Source organism: Oncorhynchus nerka, linkage group LG5 (genome assembly GCF_034236695.1).
Source record: "Oncorhynchus nerka isolate Pitt River linkage group LG5, Oner_Uvic_2.0, whole genome shotgun sequence".
NCBI lineage: Eukaryota > Metazoa > Chordata > Actinopteri > Salmoniformes > Salmonidae > Oncorhynchus > Oncorhynchus nerka.
This window is the reverse complement of record NC_088400.1, coordinates 63,413,348-63,435,728: the sequence shown is the minus strand read 5'-3', so window position 1 is coordinate 63,435,728 and position 22,381 is coordinate 63,413,348. Positions and strand designations below refer to the sequence as shown.

The 22,381-nt window shown below is 43.1% G+C and overlaps 1 protein-coding gene and 1 pseudogene across 4 annotated transcripts; both read right to left on the bottom strand.

The window, feature by feature from the left end:
• Positions 1–8,512: 8,512 nt before the first annotated feature.
• On the bottom strand, positions 8,513–20,168 carry LOC115122446 (solute carrier family 2, facilitated glucose transporter member 2-like). Of its 4 annotated transcripts, none has more exons than XM_065018875.1 (13): positions 19,872–20,168; positions 17,387–17,482; positions 17,112–17,311; positions 16,835–16,959; positions 15,772–15,846; positions 15,368–15,483; positions 14,248–14,410; positions 11,802–11,908; positions 10,900–10,980; positions 10,059–10,163; positions 9,786–9,887; positions 9,404–9,607; positions 8,513–9,168 (listed from the first exon to the last, which is right to left on the bottom strand). In XM_065018875.1, the coding sequence occupies exons 1-13, from the start codon at positions 19,884–19,886 to the stop codon at positions 8,941–8,943; spliced, it is 1,617 nt and encodes a 538-aa protein (XP_064874947.1). In that variant the 5' UTR covers positions 19,887–20,168; the 3' UTR covers positions 8,513–8,940. The 4 variants fall into 4 exon arrangements, with proteins under 4 accessions (XP_064874947.1, XP_064874948.1, XP_029507513.1 ...); XM_065018876.1 differs by having other exon boundaries at positions 17,387–17,479; XM_029651653.2 differs by lacking the exon at positions 15,772–15,846 and having other exon boundaries at positions 19,872–20,166.
• Positions 20,169–20,456: 288 nt separating this feature from the next.
• LOC115122444 (TRAF2 and NCK-interacting protein kinase-like) overlaps positions 20,457–22,381 on the bottom strand; it is a 52,808-nt pseudogene continuing 50,883 nt past the window's right edge.

The window sequence follows — 22,381 nt, the reverse complement described above, 5'->3', positions numbered from 1 at the left end:
CGAAGAAGCTCGGGCTGGCGGAGCAAAACTATGATGTGGGGGACAGGGAGTTGTTGGCTGTGGTTAAGGCCCTGAAGGTGTGGAGACACTGGCTCATCTGGACTGACCACCGTAACCTGGAGTATATCCGAGCAGCTAGGAGACTGAATCCTCGTCAGGCAAGGTGGGCCATGTATTTCACCAGATTTCAATTTACGATTTCGTATCGACCAGGTTCCCTCAACACTAAGGTCGACGCGCTGTCCCGCCTCTACGACACTGAGGACCGGTCCATCGATCCTACTCCCATCATTCCGGAGGCTAGACTGGTAGTACCGGTAGTATGGGAGGTGGACGTGGACATCGAGCGGGTGCTAAGGGAGAAACCTGCGCCTCCACAGTGCCCCAAGGGTCGTAGGTATGTGCCGCTCGCTGTTCGTGATCAATTGATTCGGTGGGCTCACAGTCTACCCTCGTCAGATCACCCGGGTATTTCGAGGACAGTGCGAGGTCTTAGGGGGAAGTACTGGTGGCCCACCTTAGTGAGAGACGTGCGATTCTATGTCTCCTCCTGTTTGGTGTGCGCCAAGAGTAAGGCTCCTAGGCACTTGCCACGAGGGAAGTTACAAGCCCTCCCCGTTCCACAATGGCCGTGGCCCCATCTATCTGTGGATTGTCTCACTGATCTTCACCCGTCTCAGGGAAACACGACGATCCTGGTCGTTGTGGATCGGTTCTCGAAGTCCTGCGGTCTTATCCCGTGGCCCGGACTCCCTACGGCCCTGCAGACTGCGGAGGCTCTGTTCACCCATGTCTTCCGGCACTACGGGGTGCCCCGAGGACATTGTTTCTGATAGGGGTCCCCAGTTTACATCCCGAGTGTGGAGAGCGTTTATGGAACGTCTGGGGGTCTCGGTCAGCCTGAACTCGGGGTTTCACCCGGAGAGTAATGGGCAGGTGGAACCCGGAGGTGGGTAGGTTTCTGCCAGGACCGGCCAGGGGAGAGGGCGAGATACCAGTGTGTATTTTAGGTGGAGTCTATTACGCCTGTGTTTCAGTGTCACCTATTTGAACATGTTTTGATTGGACATTAAAGCGTGTTTTTTCCCGCATCCTTTGCTCTCTGCGCCTGACTCCACAACCATTCACTCTTTGGACGTTACAGTTCTGGTGTTTTCCTTTGGCTTTTCCTGCTCGTCCAGTGACAGTTGCTGTATGTGGAATACCACTTTCTCTGTCCATGTATTTAACAGTTTGTCCAGTTTTCAGACTGGAACAACCAGGTTCTCTGAACACATGTCGTTGTTGTTGAATGTTTTCCTCATTTGAACGCTCAACAGTATTACCTGTTTCATGGTTGAGGGTGTCTGCTCCATTTCCTGTGTCAGTTTCAGTGTCCATATCATTGGATACGACATCTGGTAGGTTTGTGTCTGTTACTGTGTCCTTTTTCATTAGGAGACTGATTCTCAGCAACAGCCCCTCTATCTTGTTGATCATTTACTTTCCGCAATCTTGAGTGATGCACCCTGTAAAATGATGCCTCCATGCCTCACAAATATCACCACACCATCTTGGCCAATGACTACTCCCGGTCCTTTCCACTCTTGATAGTCAACTCGTTTGTAGTACACTTTGTCCAGTTTCGTACTTCTCATCATCATTATTCCCTGAACTGCTGAGTAACTTCTGAAGTCTGTCAACTGTAGCATGTCCAAACTGTTTGTGAAGCTTTAACAATACTTTGTGTTTTTCTTTTGTGTTCATGTTCTCTGTGTCAGTCAGAATCTCCATGTGCTCTGTGTCCGTCAGAATCTCATTTTTACATGGACTCTGTGTGATGTCTTTGTCCAAAATGTTTACACAATAGTGGACTGAGGTAGTAAGTTCAAGAGTCACTGGTTGTTTAAACATCACTGCCCTTGTCATTTTTTTACGTCTAGTACAGCCTCTGCCTTCTTGTGGGAAGCTTTGCTTAATAGTAAGGGGATGTCTGTAGGGGCCACCTCTGTTTCAATGTGACACTTAGTCTGACACCTTTTTTGCTGGTATCTTAACTCTCTTGGTAGAATGGACAATTCTCCCATCTCCAAATGTGAAAGCTCTGTTGCTTGGTGTGTCAATCATATTTTGTACTTCTTTCATATTTAGTTCACTGACACAGCTATCAAGCCATTTTGCACCACACACTGTCCGTGTGCATGCAGTATCAATCACAGCAGATCCTAAGGATTCAACTATCAAAATCTCAGTATCAGAAGCAGATTAATTTGAAAACTGTGTAATGCTACACTGCTCTTATGTCTGTCTTTACATTTTCCTCTGTTAGTTTAACTTGTTCATGTTTATGAGGACAGTCTTTAACCCAATGGTAAGTGCTTTGACAAATAGCACATTTTTGATCTCCTTCCATATTTGTCCAGTGGATTTGTGCCGGGAAATGGCGCCCTCTTCTGGTTGTCTTGAGAATGTGACTAGTTGGTGCCTTTTTCTCTGCTGCTCAGTGTAATATGCTGCGTCACTCACTTGCATTCCATCTGTTATTGGCGCTACAGACATCTTTTCACCCAAAATTATTTTTAGCGCCGACTTCATTGATTGTCAGCACAGTACAAGCAGTCAAAGCCAACTGTTTCTCCCTGCCATCTAGACAGGCACTATCTAGAAACTTGAAAGCTAACACTGCATCCGGGAGAACCATGTCCTATTGTACCTCTGTTCGAAATCAATGATGTCGTCCGTCATTGCAACCGAAATATCTCTCGTAACAATGTCAAAGTTGGAATATGCCTCGTAGGCACGGTCTTTCTCTTCTTTAAGAAATACAGAATCCAGTGCTCTGATCAAAGTTCCCCAACCATCATCCTTGTTTTAAATCCTCCAGGGATATTTCCAGTGCTGTGTCTCTCGCTCTTCCCTCCAGCGATAATACCACCACAAGTGCTTTTTCTTATCCAGATTAGTAACCCGTGTCCAGATTCCAAGTTCATTTTTCCAACTTTTGTATGACCTCTTCTCGTCGAAGCAAGGTGGCACATTGTAGTTATTAGCCATCTTCTGCTACCAATGTTAACTCAAAAGTTTACTATACAATATGAACACACTATAAGGTAGCCATTCCACTCAAGGCTAGGTCCATCAACAACAAGACTCCCTGCGCAGGCGCACTCTTGACTGAGTGATAGCCCCGTAATAACAGAAATATAGGGATACTTAAAACATGAACTTAACACCAGACACATGTAGAATCTATGCCAAGGTGCATTGAAGCTGTTCTGGCTCGTGGTGCCCCAACGCCCTATTAAGAAACTATATGTTGGTGTTTCCTTTATTTTGTCAGTTACTTGTATACACACACACACACACACATGTTTTATGGTAAGAGCAACAGGAATTAATGATGCAACCAACCATAATAAAATCTCAGAGAGATAGAGATGGAAATAGAGAGAGGGAAGGAGCGAGGGAGGGTGGTAACTCCAGAGCTTAGGGGTCAGTGTTTAGGGGTGAAAGGTCGTCCCTGAAACAGCTCCTTTGACTGCAGGTGGCTCAGCTCCCCCACTCTCTCTTTCTCTCTCACACACACACACACACACACACACACACACACACACACACACACACACACACACACACACACACACACAGTGAGCTTTGTCTGACTGCTACTGAGCTTAGCTGTAGAGAGACCTAATCATCATCAGTAGCGTGTTCCATCTTTCCTATCAGTTAGATGTGATGTTAGGCCTCTAGTGGCCAAACACACTTACACTGCAGCACTGTCCATCACTTCAGTTAACAGTAATGATGCATTCATTTACATCGTCCATCACTTCAGTTAACAGTAATGATGCATTCATTTACATCGTCCATCACTTCAGTTAATAATGATGCATTAATTTACATCGTCCATCACTTCAGTTAACAGTAATGATGCATTCATTTACATCGTCCATCACTTCAGTTAACAGTAATGATGCATTCATTTACATCGTCCATCACTTCAGTTAACAGTAATGACCCATTCCATCAATTCAATGACTTCAGTTTTGTTGTACACACGTGTATTGTGTGTGTTATTGTAAATGTTTTTTAAGTGATATCAATACAATTTCCTAGAACTTTGTATGTGGCTAATAAAATTAATCTAATTACCTTCAAATGTTGCAGTCCTGTCTGTTGGCTATCAGTGGAGGCTGGTGGGAGGAGCTATAGGAGGACGGGCTCATTGTAATGGCTGGAATGAAATTAAAGGAACCGAGTCAAACACGTGGTTTCCATATGTTTGATACCGTTCAATTTATTCCCTTCCAGACATCACAACGAGCCCGTCCTCCTATCATCATGTCTATATAGAGGCAGACATGTTGTGCTACAGTTCTGATGTGCCATCTCTGAACACGGTGAAATATCAACGAAAATAAGTTGTCTGTTTCGAAATGAATACTATAGATGAAAACAGAACAAAAATGTCCTTCCATTACAGAGAGTGAGGTAACAGAGTACATGGTAAACTCACGTAAGGTGCTCATTCACCAATAACGATTGACAGATGTGTCACTCCACAAGCATATTTGTACACTTCTGTCCAGACTGCAGCGTATTTGGCCCCCTCGTCGAGGCTGGTCTCCAAGTTGAGTTATCTGTCACTCAGATGCTGATACTTCCCAACCCTGTGGAAAATCCCCACTATCATCAACACCTGGTTGCCAAACTTCAACTTTGGGAGTCTTTCCATGACGATTTGCCACGTGGGGGCTGTGGCCCGTGAACAATTGTACATATCTATTACAAACACTAATTTACTAATATAGGAATTTTGAACAACACATTCCAGGGTCCTCCAAGTCTAGCTTGGCCAGAAGTGCAGTTGAAGTCGGAAGTTTACATACACCAACCACTCCACAAATATCTTGTTAACAAACTATAGTTTTGGCAAGTCGGTTAGGACATCTACTTTGTCCATGACACAAGTCATTTTTCCAACAATTGTTTACAGACAGATTATTCCACTTATAATTCACTGTATCACAATTCCAGTGGGTCAGAAGTTTACATACACTAAGTTGACTGTGCCTTTAAAAAGCTTGGAAAATTCCAGAAAATGACGTCATGGCTTTAGAAGCTTCTGACAGGCTAATTGACATCATTTGAGTCAGTTGGAGGTGTACCTGTGGATGTATTTCAAGGCCTAACTTCAAACTCTGTCCCTCTTTGCTTGACATCATGGGAAAATCAAAATAAATCAGCCAAGACATCAGAAAAACAATTGCATACCTCCACAAGTCTGGTTCATCCTTGGGAGGAATTTCCAAATGCCTGAAAGTACCATGTTCATCTGTACAAACAATAGTACACAAGTATAAACACCATGGGACCATGCAGCCGACATACTACTCAGGAAGGAGATGCGTTCTGTCTCCTAGAGATGAACGCACTTTGGTGCGAAAAGGGCAAATCAATCCCAGAACAACAGCAAAGGACCTTGTGAAGATGCTGGAGGAAACAGGTACAACAGTTTCTATATCCACAGTAAAACGAGTCCTATATCGACATAACCTGAAAGGCCGCTCAGCAAGGATGAAGCCACTGCTCCAAAACCGCCATAAATATGCCAGACTACGGTTTGCAACTGCACATGGGGACAAGGATTGTACTTTTTGGAGAAATGTCCTCTGGTCTGATGGAGAAAAAAAAAACTGTTTGGCTGTAATGACCATCATTATGTTTGGAGGAAAAAGGGGGAGGCCTGCAAGCCGAAGAACACCATCCCAACTGTGAAGCACGGGGATGGCAGCATCATGTTGTGGGGGTGCTTTGCCGCAGGAGGGACTAGTGCACTTCACAAAATAGATGGCATCAGGAAAATGAAGTGGACAAGCAACATCTCAAGACATCAGTCAGGAAGTTAAAGCTTGGTCGCAAATGGGTCTTCCAAATGGACAATCACCCCAAGCATACTTCCAAAGTTGTGGCAAAATGGCTTAAGGACAACAAAGTCAAGGTATTGGAGTGGCCATCACAAAGCAGAACTGAAAAAGCATGTGTGAGCAAGGAGGCCTAGAAAACTGACTCAGTTACACCAGCTCTGTCAGGAGGAATGGGCCAAAATTCACCCAACTTATTGTGGGAAGCTTGTGGAAGGCTACCTGAAATGTTTGACCCAAGTTAAACAATTTAAAGGCAATGCTACCAAATACTAATTGAGTGTATGTAAACCCACTAGGAATGTGATGAAAGAAACAAAGGCTGAAATAAATAATTCTCTCTACTGTTATTCTGACATTTCACATTCTTAAAATAAAGTGGTGATCCTAACTGACCTAAAACAGGGAATTTTACTAGGATTAAATGTCAGGAATTGTGAAAAACTGAGTTTAAATGTATTTGGCTAAGGTGTATGTAGACTTTCGACTTCAACTGTATGTGCATTCGTTTCCGATAAAAACATTCAGGTTCACAGCTCTAGTCACGTTGGTTGTCTTGAACATACTGGGTCCTGAGGCCATAGTATACCAGCAATAGTGAATTGGCAACAACTCCTGGCTGTGAAAAGGTCAACCATACAGTATATAAACACAGCTGAATGAGGAAGGTAGTAGAGGGGACTGGAAGTGTAGGTCAACTTCACTCAGACACCTAACAAACATCTTAACAGTATATAAACATAGCTGAATGAGGAAGGTAGTAGAGGGGACTGGAAGTGTAGGTCAACTTCACTCAGACACCTAACAAGCATCTTAACAGTTTATAAACACAGCTGAATGAGGAAGGTAGTAGAGGGGACTGGAAGTGTAGGTCAACTTCACTCAGACACCTAACAAGCATCCTTTTATGGCTGCTGTCCCTGTACAGGGATCAACATCAGGGGAAATTTCAGAGTGACAACTAATAGTACTCGATAAAACTCAAACTTTCATTAAAACACACATGCAGGGTACTCAATTAAAGCTACACTCGTTGTGAATCTAGCCAACATGTCAGATTTTTAAAATTATTTTCGGCGAAAGCATGAGAAGCTATATCTGATAGCATGCAACCCCCCGAAATACCTGAAGGGGACGTAAACAAAAGAATTAGCGTAGCCGGCGCTACACAAAACGCAGAAATAAAATATAAAACATGCATTACCTTTGACGAGCTTCTTTGTTGGCACTCCTATATGTCCCATAAACATCACAATTGGGTCTTTTTTAGATTAAATCCGTCCATGTATACCCAAAATGTCCATTTATGAAGCCCGTCTGATCCAGGAAAAAACAGCTTTCCAAAACGCAACGTCATTTTTTTAAATTAAAAAAGTTGCCTATAAACTTTGACAAAACACTTCAAACTACTTTTGTAATCCAACTTTAGGTATTAGTAAACGTTAATAATCAATCAAATTGATCACGGGGCGATCTGTATTCAATAGCAGCAGGTCTTGAAATCTTGGTCGATATTCTCTCTTTCAAAACTTCCTCCGGTGTACCCGATGACAGGAAGTGCCTATTCTTCATTTCACCAAGGATTAACTTCAACCCAATTGCCAAGACTGGCGACATGGTGTAGAAGCTGTAGGCATTGTAAACTGGGCCCTATCTATTTTCCCTTGCCATAGACAATACAGACAACTGGCGGAGGGATTTTTTTTTGGTGAACAGTTTTCCTTGGGGTTTTGCCTGCTACACACGTTCTGTTATAGTCACAGACATGATTTAACCAGTTTAGAAACTTCAGAGTGTTTTCTATCCACACATACTAATCATATGCATATACTATATTCCTGGCATGAGTAGCAGGATGTTGAAATTTTACGCGATTTTTAACAAAAAGCTGAAAAAATTCACACGCTCTTTAAACACAGCTGAATGAGGAAGGTAGTAGAGGGGACTGGAAGTGGAGGTCAACTTCACTCAGACACCTAACAAGCATCTTAACTCATTCTTTATTTATTTCCACAATGACAACGGCTAGCGTTGTGGCCAGGCCAGATGTTCTTCTTTAGTAGATGTTGGTTGGTCTCACTGGTTGTGTGTGTTCTATCAACAATGAAGTTGAGGTGAGTGACTGGCCTTAGTCTAATGTAATAACTTACAGTTCCAATCCGTTAATGCAGGCGTGCAAAGTCATCCGTCCTAATGTGGACACCGTAATATTATTTCACTAGGTCACATGATCAGGAAAAACACTTTCGTAGAGAGCAGCCATCTGAGGTGACAATTGACACAACCAGCCATGAGAGTTAATTCTGCACTGGTGGGGTTTGCTTTGTGTGTGTGTGTGTGTGTGTGTGTGTGTGTGTGTGTGTGTGTGTGTGTGTGTGTGTGTGTGTGTGTGTGTGTGTGTGTGTGTGTGTGTGTGTTTGTCTGAGTCTGTTGATAAAAGTACTTGCATTTCCTTTCCTTTGGGTTTAACATTAACAGCCATCTGTCAGGCGTGAGAGAGAGAGAGACAGACAGCGAGAGAAATAGATTGAGAGAGAGAGATCATGTAAACGTGTGTGTGTGTGTGTGTGTGTGTGTGTGTGTCATTTTAGCTGTCATTTCACATGCACTATCTTGGTAGTAATTTATTAATAGTAATCGTAAAGTCCCATTTGGTGACATTCAACTTGTGTGAATACATTCAGTCAGTTACACATTGAACATGGTAGAACAGGATAATGTAACCTCTAGAAACAAAACCATCTGCTGCATCTCGTTATTGTACTGACCATGAATGATACAGTAGAGCCAGGAGTTTTTCTGTCTGCTTTATCCTGAGCAGGAAACATTCTGGGCCCAGTGTATGAGTTATGTAAAGTTAGTCATGTCAGGAGTTGTTCCTGGAAGTAAACAACTATCTAGATGGCGTTCAGGATTTAGGTAATCTGGTAACACACCAGATTAAGCTAATCAGATATGTTAGTGCAGGGCTGGAACTAAAGCTTGCACACCCTGCAACTCTCCAGGGTTGGATCCCCCTGGACATGTGAGCATGTCAGGCCTGGGAGTCTGATTTGAGCTGCTCCAGCTCGGTGGAGGTACCAGTACCAGTTTCAGTTCCAGTCTTTCTGGTTCCTGGTGTCTGTTTCTTTCCCTTTTTAAACACAGCTGCTATCTCCTCAAATGTCTTCCCTTTGGTCTCCGGCACGCGCAGGTAAGTGAACACAGTGAAGCCAAACAACAGCACCGCAAACAGGATGAACACATAGCTACCACACAGAGCCTGGAGAGAGGGGTGGAGAGAGAGAGAGAGAGAGAGAGAGAGAGAGAGAGAGAGAGAGAGAGAGAGAGAGAGAGAGAGAGAGAGAGAGAGAGAGAGAGAGAGAGAGAGAGAGAGAGAGAGAGAGAGAGAGAGAGAGAGAGAGAGAGAGAGAGAGAGAGAGAGAGAGAGAGAGAGAGAGATAATTAATTACTTGTCTGTTTGTCTGTCCATCTGTCCGTCCGTCCATGTATCTTACCTCTATGTAAGGGAAGGTCATGCCTATGATGAAGTTGCTGGTCCAGTTGGTGCAGCCAGCCAGAGCGATAGCAGCAGGCCTGGGGCCCTGACTGAATAACTCAGCCACGATGAACCAGGGGATGGGACCAGGGCCGATCTCAAAGAAACACACAAACAGGAAGATGGCCGACATGCTGACATAGGACATCCAGGAGTAGACACTCTGGGGAGGAGAGGAGAGGAGAGGAGAGGAGAAAAGAAAATCATTATTTTACTCTGGCTGAACAAGAGATTGTTAAAAAACACAGGTAACAGTCATATAAAGACAGGAAATGTACACACTAAAATACTGAAACCCTATTGGTTGAGAGATAGAAAAAATTATTTTTGATTGGTCATACCAGGTACACAAGGCCGACTGTCATGGCGACGGCACAGATACACATCCCACCTAAACCAATCAGAGTCAACGTCCGTCTGCCGGCCCTGTCCACTAGAGCCACCTGCAACACACACACATTTTAGTGTTACTGTTTGCATCACTGACCTACAAATGGTTAGTCTATGTGTGCACGTGTTAGTTTGTCTGTGCGTGTGCGTGTGCATGTGCGTGTGTGTGTGCATGTGCGTGTGCATGTGCGTGTGCGTGTGTGTGTGTGTGTGTCTTTCCGTACCGACACCATCGTAAAGACGGTATTGAGAACTCCAACTCCAATGGTTGCATAGACAGGCTGAGTGACTCCTGCTTTCTCAAAGATGGCCGTCGAGTAATAAAATATCTGAAGAGATTAAAACAAACATTATGTTTCCATTCTGTAAAGCAGAGTCATAAAAACCTCAATCTGACTTATCCAGGCTGTTAAACCGATGTAAAATAATAAACACCCTGGTGACAACACACACACACACACACACACACACACACACACACACACACACACACACACACACACGCATTGATTCCAGACAGTTGTTCCCTCTCTCTCGCTCTCTCAGTAACTCAGTGTTGATTCCTGACAGTTGTTCCCTCTCTCTCTTCCCCTCTCTCAGTAACTCACAGCGTTGATTCCTGACAGTTGTTCCCTCACTCTGGGGCGGCAGCGTAGCCTAGTGGTTAGAGCGTTGGACTAGTAACCGGAAGGTTGCAAGTTCAAACCCCCAAGCTGACAAGGTACAAATCTGTCGTTCTGCCCCTGAACAGGCAGTTAACCCACTGTTCCCAGGCCGTCATTGAAAATAAGAATGTGTTCTTAACTGACTTGCCTGGTTAAATAAAGGTAAAAAAATATATTAAAAAAACATTTAAAAAAACTCTCTTCCCCTCTCTCAGTAACTCACAGTGTTGATTCCTGACAGTTGTTTCCTCTCTCTCTCTCGCGCTCTCAGTTACTCACAACGTTGATTCCTGACAGTTGTTCTCTCTCTCTCTCTCTCCTCTTCCCCTCTCTCAGTAACTCACAGTGTTGATTCCTGACAGTTATTCCCTCTCTCTCTCTCTCTCTCTCAGTAACTCACAGCGTTAATTCCAGACAGTTGTTGTGAGAGATGCATCATCAGGGCTACAAACAGCTGCTGCCTGTAGAGAGACGACCGCACCTAGAAGACCACAGACATATCACATTATTAATACAGGACTACAGACACATATCACATTATTAATACTGGACTACACATATATCACATTATAAATACAGGACTACACATATATCACATTATTAATACTGGACTACAGACACATATCACATTATTAATACTGGACTACACACATATCACATTATAAATACAGGACTACACATATATCACATTATTAATACAGGACTACACATATATCACATTATTAATACAGGACTACACATATATCACATTATAAATACAGGACTACACATATATCACATCATTAATACAGGACTACACATATATCACATCATTAATACAGGACTACACATATATCACATCATTAATACAGGACTACAGACACATATCACATTATTAATACACATATCACATTATTAATACAGGACTACACATATATCACATTATTAATACTGGACTACACATATATCACATTATTAATACAGGACTACACATATATCACATTATTAATACAGGACTACACATATATCACATCATTAATACAGGACTACAGACACATATCACATTATTAATACAGGACTACACATATATCACATTATTAATACTGGACTACACATATATCACATTATTAATACAGGACTACACATATATCACATTATTAATACAGGACTACAGACATATATCACATTATTAATACAGGACTACACATATATCACATTATTAATACTGGACTACACATATATCACATCATTAATACTGGACCAGACCGACATGTATTAGACAGATATAGACCAGATGTTCAGCAGACTAGATAATGAACGTACCAGGACAGCGATAGAGACTTGCGCCTCCTTCTCCACCTCCTCCTTCTCCCTCATCATCTCCTCCAGGTCAGCTGATGGGTCATACTCTCCCTTCAGACGACGCAGACCTACAAACGCACACACACAGCAAGTGTGTATTTTGGACACACATGCTCATTCAAGGGTTATTTATTTATACTATTTTCTACATTGTAGAATAATAGCGAAGACATAAACTATGAAATAACAACCCACTCGAGTGGGTTGAGTCACTGATGTGATCTTCCTGTCTGGGTTGGCGCCCCCCCTTGGGTTGTGCCGTGGCGGAGATCTTTGTGGGCTATACTTGGCCTTGTCTCAGGATGGTAAGTTGGTGGTTGAAGATATCCCTCTAGTGGTGTGGGCGCTGTGCTTTGGCAAAGTGGGTGGGGTTATATCCTGCCTGTTTGGCCCTGTCCGGGGGTATCATCGGATGGGGCCACAGTGTCTCCTGACCCCTCCTGTCTCAGCCTCCAGTATTTATGCTGCAGTAGTTTGTGTCGGGGGGCTAGGGTCAGTCTGTTATATCTGCAGTAATTCTCCTGTCTTATTAGGTGTCCTGTGTGAATTTAAGCATGCTCTCTCTAATTCTCTTTCTTTCTCTCTTTCTTTCTCTCTCTCGGAGGACCTGAGCCCTAGGACCATGCCTCAGGACTACCTGGCATGATGACTCCTTGCTGTCCCCAGTCCACCTGGCCGTGCTGCTGCTCCAGTTTAAACTGTTCTGCCTGCGGCTATGGAACCCTGACCTGTTCATCGGACGTACTACCTGTCCCAGACCTGCTGTTTTCAACTCTCTAGAGAGCAGGAGAGATAGAGATACTCTTAATGATCGGCTATGAAAAGCCAACTGACATTTACTCCTTAGGTGCTGACCTGTTACACCCTCGACAACTACTGTGATTATTATTATTTGACCATGCTGGTCATTTATGAACATTTGAACATCTTGGCCATGTTCTGTTATAATCTCCACCCGGCACAGCCAGAAGAGGACTGGCCACCCCTCATAGCCTGGTTCCTCTCTAGGTTTCTTCCTAGGTTTTGGCCTTTCTAGGGAGTTTTTCCTAGCCACCGTGCTTCTACACCTGCATTGCTTGCTGTTTGGGGTTTTAGGCTGGGTTTCTGTACAGCACTTTAAGATATCAGCTGATGTAAGAAGGGCTATATAAATACATTTGATTTGATATGATTTTGATTTGATAGTAGCCACAAAAGTTTTAAACAAATCTAAATATATTTTAGATTTTAGATTCTTCAAAGAAGCCACCCTTTGCCTTGATGACAGCTTTGCACACTCTTGGTATTCTCTCAACTAGCTTCACCTGGAATGCTTTTCCAACAGTCTTTTCCAACAGGAGTTCCCACATATGCTGAGCACTTGTTGGATGCTTTTTCTTCACTCTGCGGTCCAACTCATCCCAAACCATCTCAATTGGATTGAGGTTGGGTGATTGTGGAGGCCAGGTCATTTGATGCAGCACTCTCCTTCTTGGTCAGAAAGCCCTTACACAGCATGGAGGTGTGTTGAGTCATTGTCCTGTTGAAAAATAAATGATAGTCCCACTAAGCGCAAACCAAATGGGATGGCATATCACTGCAGAATGCTGTGGTAGCCATGCTGGTTAAGTGTGCATTGAATTCACAGACAGCGTCACCAGCAAGGCACCCCCACACCTCCTCCTCCATGCTTCATGGTGGGAACTACACATGTGGAGATCATCCGTTCACCTACTCTGCTTCTCACAAAGACACGGCAGTTGGAACCTAAACTCTCCAATAATGTCCTCTGCAGCAGAGGTAACTCTGGGTCTTATTTTCCTATTGGTGTCCTTTAGTAGTGGTTTCTTTGCAGGAATTTCGACAGGCCTTGAAGAAACTTTCAAAGTTCTTGAAGTTTTCCGTATTGACTGACCTTCATGTCTTAAAGTAATGATGGATTGCCGTTTGTCTTCGCTTATTTGAGCTGTTCTTGCCATAATATGGACTTCATCATTTACCAAATAGGGCTATCTTTTGTATACCACCCCTACCTTGTCACAACACAACTGATTGGCTCAAACGCACTAACAAGGAAAGAAATTCCACAAATTAACTTTTAACAAGGCACACTTGTTAATTGAAATGCATTCCAGGTGACTACCTCATGAAGCTGGTTGAGAGAATGCCAAGAGTGTGGAAAACTGTCATGAAGGCAAAGGGTGGCTACTTTGAAGAATCTCAAATATAAAATATATTTTGATTTGTTTAACCCTTTTTTGGTTACTACATGATTCCATATCTACTATTTCATAGTTGTGATGTCTTCACTACTATTATACAATGTAGAAAATAGTACAAATAAAGAAAAACCCTTGAATGAGTAGGTGTGTCCAAACTTTTGACTGGTACTGTATTTTCTGAGATCTGAGATTTCTACAGTACATACTATTTTTGGCCTCCTCCACCATGCCTCTCTTGATGTAGAGGTATCTGGGACTTTCAGGACACAGTGGCAGCAGTAGAGACTGTAACACAGCAGGAGCTCCAGACAGACCCAGCAGCAGCGGCCAGTAGTAGTCATTACCCAGGAGGAACTCTAGACCTAGCACCTGGGGGACAAGGGGACAGACATAGAGAGAGAGACAGGGGGACAGAGATTAGGGACAGACACAGAGAGAGACAGGGGGACAGAGATTAGGGACAGACACAGAGAGAGACAGGAGGACAGAGATTAGGGACAGACACAGAGAGAGACAGGGGGACAGAGATTAGGGACAGACACAGAGAGAGACAGGAGGACAGAGATTAGGGACAAACACAGAGAGAGACAGGAGGACGGAGATTAGGGACAGACACAGAGAGAGACAGGGGGACAGAGATTAGGGACAGACACAGAGAGAGACGGTGGGACAAAGATTAGGGACAGACACAGAGAGAGACAGGGGGACAGAGATTAGGGACGGACACAGAGAGAGACAGGGGGACAGAGATTAAAGACAGACACAGAGAGACAGGAGGACAGAGATTAGGGACAGACAGAGAGAGACAGGGGGACAGAGATTAGGGACGGACACAGACAGTGACAGGGGGACAGAGATTAGAGGACAGACAGTGACAGGGGGTAGAGATTAGGGACTGACACAGAGAGAGACAGGGGGACAGAGATTAGGGAGGGATACAGACAGTGACAGGGGGACAGAGATGAGAGGACAGACAGTGACAGAGGGATAGAGGATAAAGGACAGACAGTACCAGGGGGATAAAGATTAGAGGACAGACAGTGACAGGGGGATAGAGGATAAAGGACAGACAGTACCAGGGGGATAGATATTAGAGGACAGACAGTACCAGGGGGATAGAGGATAAAGGACAGACAGTACCAGGGGGATAGAGGATAAAGGACAGACAGTACCAGGGGGATAGAGATTAGAGGACAGACAGTACCAGGGGGATTGTGTGTGTGTGTGTGTGTGTGTGTGTGTGTGTGTGTGTGTGTGTGTGTGTGTGTGTGTGTGTGTGTGTGTGTGTGTGTGTGTGTGTGTGTGTGTGTGTGTGTGTGTTCTTACCTGACTCAGTAGTATACCAGTAACAATAGCCAGCTGATGTAAGGTTCCTAGAGATCCTCTGTAGGCCATGGGAGCTATCTCCCCTATATACATAGGAACTAACCCTGAGGACAGACCTGAGAAAGACAGACAGAGAGAGAGAGAGAGAGAGAGAGAGAGAGAGAGAGAGAGAGAAAAAGAGAGAGAGAGAGAGAGAGAGAGAGAGAGAGAGAGAGAGAGAGAGAGAGAGAGAGAGAGAAAGAGAGAAAGAGAGAGAGAGCGAAAGAGAAGGGGAGAGAGAGACGTAAACGTAAAACACAAACGATTGCATGCAGAGCAGAATTAGGCCGATACCCGCTAATTATCAAAATCCAGAAAAGAGCCGTTAAATTCTACAACCACCTAAAAGGAAATGATTCCCAAACCTTTCATAACAAAGCCATCACCTACAGAGAGATGAACCTGGAGAAGAGTCCCATAAGCAAGCTGGTCCTGGGGCTCTGTTCACAAACACAAACACACCCCACAGAGCCCCAGGACAGCAGCACAATTAGACTCAACCAAATCATGAGAAAACAAAAAGATAATTACTTGACACATTGGAAAGAATTAACAAAAAAACAGAGCAAACTAGAATGCTATTTGGCCCTAAACAGAGAGCACACAGTGGCAGAATACCTGACCACTGTGACTGACACAAAATTAAGGAAAGCTTTGACTATGTACAGACTCAGTGAATATCGCCTTGCTTTTGAGAAAGGCCGCCGTAGGCAGACATGGCTCTCAAGATAAGACAGGCTATGTGCACACTGCCCAGAAAATGAGATGGAAACCTCAGAATTTGAAAACAAACCCGGTTTAGATAAACTCCCATATCTACTGGGTGAAATTCCACAGTGTGCCATCACAGCAGCAAGATTTGTGACCTGTTGCCACGAGAAAAACAAACACCATTGTAAATACAACCCATATTTATGTTTATTTATTTTTCCTTTTTGTACTTTAACTATTTGCACGTAATATGACATTTGAAATGTCTTTATTATTTTGGATTTTTTATGAATCAAATCAAATCAAATGTATTTATATAGCCCTTCGTACATCAGCTGATATCTCAAAGTGCTGTACAGAAACCCAGCCTAAAACCCCAAACAGCAAGTAATGCAGGTGTAGAAGCACGGTGGCTAGGAAAAACTCCCTAGAAAGGCCAAAACCTAGGAAGAAACCTAGAGGAACCAGGCAATGTGGGGTGGCCAGTCCTCTTCTATGAGTGTGATGTTACTGTTCATTTTTATTGTTAATTTCACTTTTGTATATTATCTACCTCTACTTTTGTGCCTACTTTTGTATATTATCTATAAAGACCTTGAATTTAAATGTAATTGAGAGGGGGGGGCATCAGTACCAGCTTTGTTGGTGGACAGAGCTGGGCCAAATACTTCCTTCCTGATGTAGTCTAGTGTGTTACTTCATTTATTGATAACTCACCACAGTAGAATCCCATGACACATCGTCCAGCGATGACCATGACGTGAGGTTTCCACATCTTAGCCATCACCATCAGTAGACCTGCTATTACTGCTAACACATTCACCATCAACATGCCCTTCACCCTGCACAGACAGCATAGGCATTAGCTCAGTGGGCTAACACAGTCTTGTGGCATACAGACGACCCGAGTTCAAACCCAGTCAGTCACACAAGCGCGTTCAGTTTCGTCTTGAGACAGATAGAGGAAGAGGGAGGTTCGGATGCTCACACACACCTTCCTCTCAGGTCTCCAACGAAGCCCACCAGGAAGGACGACACCACGCCCCCGATGGAGAAGATCGACACAGACAGAGACCAATACATGACCACAGAGGGATGCACTTCCTGCTTCTCTGTCCCTGTACCATTCTCTGATAGGAGGAGAGGCTCCTCAGGGAGCACCCCCAGGGACCGCCCATAATGCTGCTCTATCACCTAGGAAACAAAGTAAAGGTTTGTAATAGTACTTGCTGTTTACTCATGACTAAAATAAACAGTGTGTGCGTGTACCTTCTGTGGCGCGTTGATGACTCCCAGGCTGTATCCGTACTGTAGAGAACCCAAGACTGCTGAAAACACTGCTAGGGTTAGAGTGCCTGTCAGCTGCTGTAGGACACACAGATGTGAAAAGGTGCCTGTAATGAGCTGACCTAGTGGGCAGGGAACCAGTTCAATGCACCATGCAGTCCCACCTGCTGTAAAATACTGCTTGTAACAGAGCAACAAAACATCTTCACATTACTCAGTGTTACTGTTTCCGGATTCAACTAATCAAGGGCTTGATATTTACTTGACTTGTTGAATTAGGTGCGTGACACATGCTGTAAATTAATACAAATATATGGACATTTCTGCTCCAAAATTACAACCGACTGATTGCAGCATTACCGCAAAAATGGAGTCAAGTGGAAAGGTAGGCAACTTGTTTGTTGGCCCTGCATTAAAGACCAAAATTGTCAACAAAAAAACCCTGTAATAAATACAAAAATACAGTTGAAGTCAGAAGTTTACATACATACATACATACATACACTTAGGTTGGAATCATTCAAACTCATTTTTCAACCACTCCACAAATTTCTTGTTAACAAACTATAGTTTTGGCAAGTCGGTTAGGACATCTACTTTGTTCATGACACAAGTCATTTTTCTAACAATTGTTTACAGACAGATTATTTCACTTATAATTCACTGTATCACAATTCCAGTGGGTCAGAAGTTTACATAAAGTAAGTTCCAGAAAATGATGTCATGGCTTTAGAAGCTTCTAATAGGCTAATTGACATCATTTGAGTCAATTGGAGGTGTACCTGTGGATGTATTTCAAGGCCTACCTTCAAACTCTTTGCTTGACATCATGGGAAAATCAAAAGAAATCAGCCAAGACCTAAAAATAAATTGCAGACCTCCACAAGTCTGGTTCATCCTTGGGAGGAATTTCCAAACGCCTGAAAGTACCACGTTCATCTTTACAAACAATAGTATGCCAGTAGAAACACCATGGGACCATGCAGCGTCATACCGCTCAGGAGGAGACGCGTTCTGTCTCCTAAAGATGAACGCACTTTGGTGCGAAAAGTGCAAATCAATCCCAGAACAGCAGCAAAGGACCTTGTGAAGATGCTGGAGGAAACAGGTACAAAAGTATCTATATCCACAGTAAAACGAGTCCTATATCGACATAACCTGAAAGTCCGCTCAGGTTTGCAACTGCACATGGGGAAAAAGATCGTACTTTTTGAACAAATGTCCTCTGATCTGATGAAACAAAAATAGAACTGTTTGGCCATAATGACCAACGTTATGTTTGGAGGAAAAAGGGGGTGGCTTGCAAGCCAAAGAATAGCATCCCAACTGTGAAGCATGGGGGAGGAAGCATCATGTTGTGGGGGTGCTTTGCTGCAGGAGGGACTGGTGCACTTCACAAAATAAATGTCATCATGAGGAATGAAAATTATGTGGATATATTGAAGCAACATCTCAAGACATCGGTCAGGAAGTTAAAGCTTGGTCGCAAATGGGTCTTCCAAATGGACAATGACCCCAAGCATACTTCCAAAGTTGTGGAAAAATGGCTTAAGGACAACAAAGTAAAGGTATTGGAGTGGCTATCACAAAGCCCTGGCCTCAATCCTACCTGAAACGTTTGTCCCAAGTTTAAATTGTTTAAGGTAATGCTACCAAATACTAATTGTGTGTATGTAAACGTCTGACCCACTGGGAATGTGATGAAAGAAATAAAAGCTGAAATAAATCATTCTCTCTACTATCGTTCTGACATTTCACATTCTTAAAATAAAGTGGTGACCCTAACTGAAGGACGGGATGGAAAACAAACGATAACTCATGTAAAATATATTGTCTGTGAAATGTATGTAGTATGGAAGTAGAAGCCTAAGTGTTGTTGTTCATTAGTTTACTCCAATTAGGGGAGGGGTGTTAGGGTTAGGGGGAAAAAATAAAGAAGGGAAATATATTTTAAAAAATCTATATTTACAAAAAAAATATGTATGTGGGATTGGAAATGATGCAGACAATTACACTGATGGAAGCTACAATCTGTCTGTAATATTAAAGCTGCTCTTCCCCCTAACAAAGTGATAAAGGTGTGTCAATGATGGAATAAAACACAGACTGCTTGCTGCTGTTCCTGTTTCCAGATGGGTTTCTGTCAGAACTAAAAAATAACAGATGAATCACGGATAGAACCAGCTCTCTCACGCCATCAACAAATGAACTGTCAAATCAATGGTACTCTCCCTCGGATTAATCATGACACACACACACACACACACACACACACACACACACACACACACACACACACACACACACACTCCTGTCCTTGTGTGTAGCTACAGAGCATTGGTCAGTCAGTATTGAACAGTTGGAACTTTTACTACATTAGGAAATGAACAGCTTGTGTGTGTGTGTGTGTGTGTGAGAGAGAGAGAGAGAGCTAGAGTGTGTAAAAGTGTACGGAGAGAGATCGTACCTTTCCCGATTCCATGACGGGTTCAGAGTCTCGACACCAGCTCCAACAACACGAACTGATCACACACACACACTTCCAGGGTAATCATCAATCGCTGGGATCACGCTGTGTCCACGCACTCATCTCGACATACACACAGCACTGGACAGAAAGACACACCGGAGCAGAGCACCTCTCTATCTGTACACCTTACTGGTGGCTGTTTATCATTCATGTCATCATTACCATCACACGTGGTGCCTAACACACTTCCCCTCCTGTCTTAGGTTGTGTTTGTCACCGTTTTCATGGTGGTTCAACTCTGTGATAGTGATTAGTGAACACACACACAGTGTCTGGGCTGGTATCCACTGTTCACACACACCCTGGTCATCCTGAGCTCAGCACATTGGCTCTAAATGAGGGGAAGGTGTAATACACACAGACACACACAGGGAGGGACAGTATTAGGTAGAGTTAATGATATACCTTCTACAGGGACAAAGTCTGAGGGTCAGTGGCCTCAGCTGATAACCCCTCACTGCAACCCCTACACACACACACACACACAGAATCTAAACAAAAATAAGTTTTTAAAAAACAGAATAATGTTCTAGTATCATTTATTTTTCTGTTTTACAAAACATAGAAACCAAAACATTAGTGATGAGTTTGTCGTTCAGAAACAAAGAGGTCTATAGAGTTTTTATTTTAAAGACAGAGTCCAACAGTAGTGATCAGCAGTCTGTTCACCAGATTGAGAGAGTGATACACCCATCACCTCTCACACACACACACACACACACACACACACACACACACACACACACTAGTTCAATCAGCACAGCTCTTTATTGCTAACATTCTAAAAAGCAACCTGCTTCCATAACAGTAATTTAAATGTAATGACATTTAAATGAGCAGTCTGGAAGTTTAATTCCCGGACAAAAGTGTCACCCCCTACACTTGTTTGTAATTTGAGGGAGTGGGTCTCGGCGAATGTAATGTTTTTTGGATGAATGTGTTTGTAGTCATTAAATATACATCCATGACCCACTCACACCTTACCAAACTGTTGCATTCTGGGTAACGGAGTTCTACAGCATTTGATAAAGGACAACAGCTTCAGATGTTCTCGTCTTTTGTTTTCAGAAATGCTCATGTATTTCATAAAAGCTCTTAAACATGGTTCTTTTTTTAATAAATTAAGTTGTTTAAGATGAACTGATCATGTTCAATCTAAGGACATAAGATGCTATCAAAGTGTTAAAATAAAATGGTAAACCAACAGAAAACAGTGAACAAAACAACGGTAGATAAATCAGTTTGCTTCATCATGCTAGGCACCGTACAAACAGGAAGGAGTCACAATCAGACCAGACCAATCAGGAGGGAGACAGCTTCACACAATAATTCTTTACACACAGAGACAGATAAGACAGACAGACACAGAGTGGTTCATTCTCAGACAATTCTCAAATGATTCTCGGTTGAGAATCAGGTTTTACTCTGGCATTTCAGCATGACATAAAACACACAAACTGAACGGCAGAAACTAGCAGTGTGCTGTGCAAGTTATCAAGCTCTTCACATTACAATTCAAAAGTCATTTTGAAGTACCTAAATAAACAAGAAACAAAACTTGAACAATGTGTTATTTAAAAGACAGAATGAAAGCATATCTCTAGTAAACAGCAGAATGTTGTTATTCTTTTTTTTGTTTTAACAGTTAATCTAATGCAGCACCTTGAGAATTGAAAGACTTCAGAGTGGATAGAGGGACAGGAGGAGAAGAGGAGGGAGACAGAGGGACAGGAGGAGAAGAGGAGGGAGACAGAGGCGGGGATTTTGTTTTAAAGGGACATAGCCAATATTTTAGAGAAGAGGGGTGGAGTGGTGGAGAGAGGGGGGAAGTGAAGGATGAAGTGGAGGAGAGTAAGAAAGATTAGGATCCGGAAGTTCCGGTTCGTCTCCACAGATGGTAGTCGGGATCTTGGAAAACCGGGAAACCAGCGCCCCCGTTGATCCAAACACTCCTCTACCTTCAGACTCCTCTTCATAATAGTCATGTATCTCTTTATTATTTCATTCTTTATAGTCCTTTATGTCTGTTACAGTGTTGTAGTCTCTCAGTGTTTCACTGTCTTCAAGTTTGATTCTCTCTGAGCCTGATTCATTTACACTTCAATTCTTTCACACTGATTTGATATTTGATTCTCTCAGCGTTCGAGTCATTCAGTGTTTGATTCTCTCAGTTCGATTCAGTGTTGGACTCTCCTATTTTTCAATTCACTTCTTTGATTCAGGGTGCGATTTGATTCTCTTGGTCCTTTGTTTTAATTGGCTTATTAAATTAGCCTTGGCCCATGATGGACAGCTGAGCAGGCCAATGGGAAGACAGTGGGAGGAGTTAGTTTCACCAGTTCATCATGGAGCTACGGTTGAGGGTCATGAAGAAGACCTGACTGCTGCCTCCAGACCTCACCGACGCAAAGAACACCTAGACACACACACACACACCATGAGAAGAC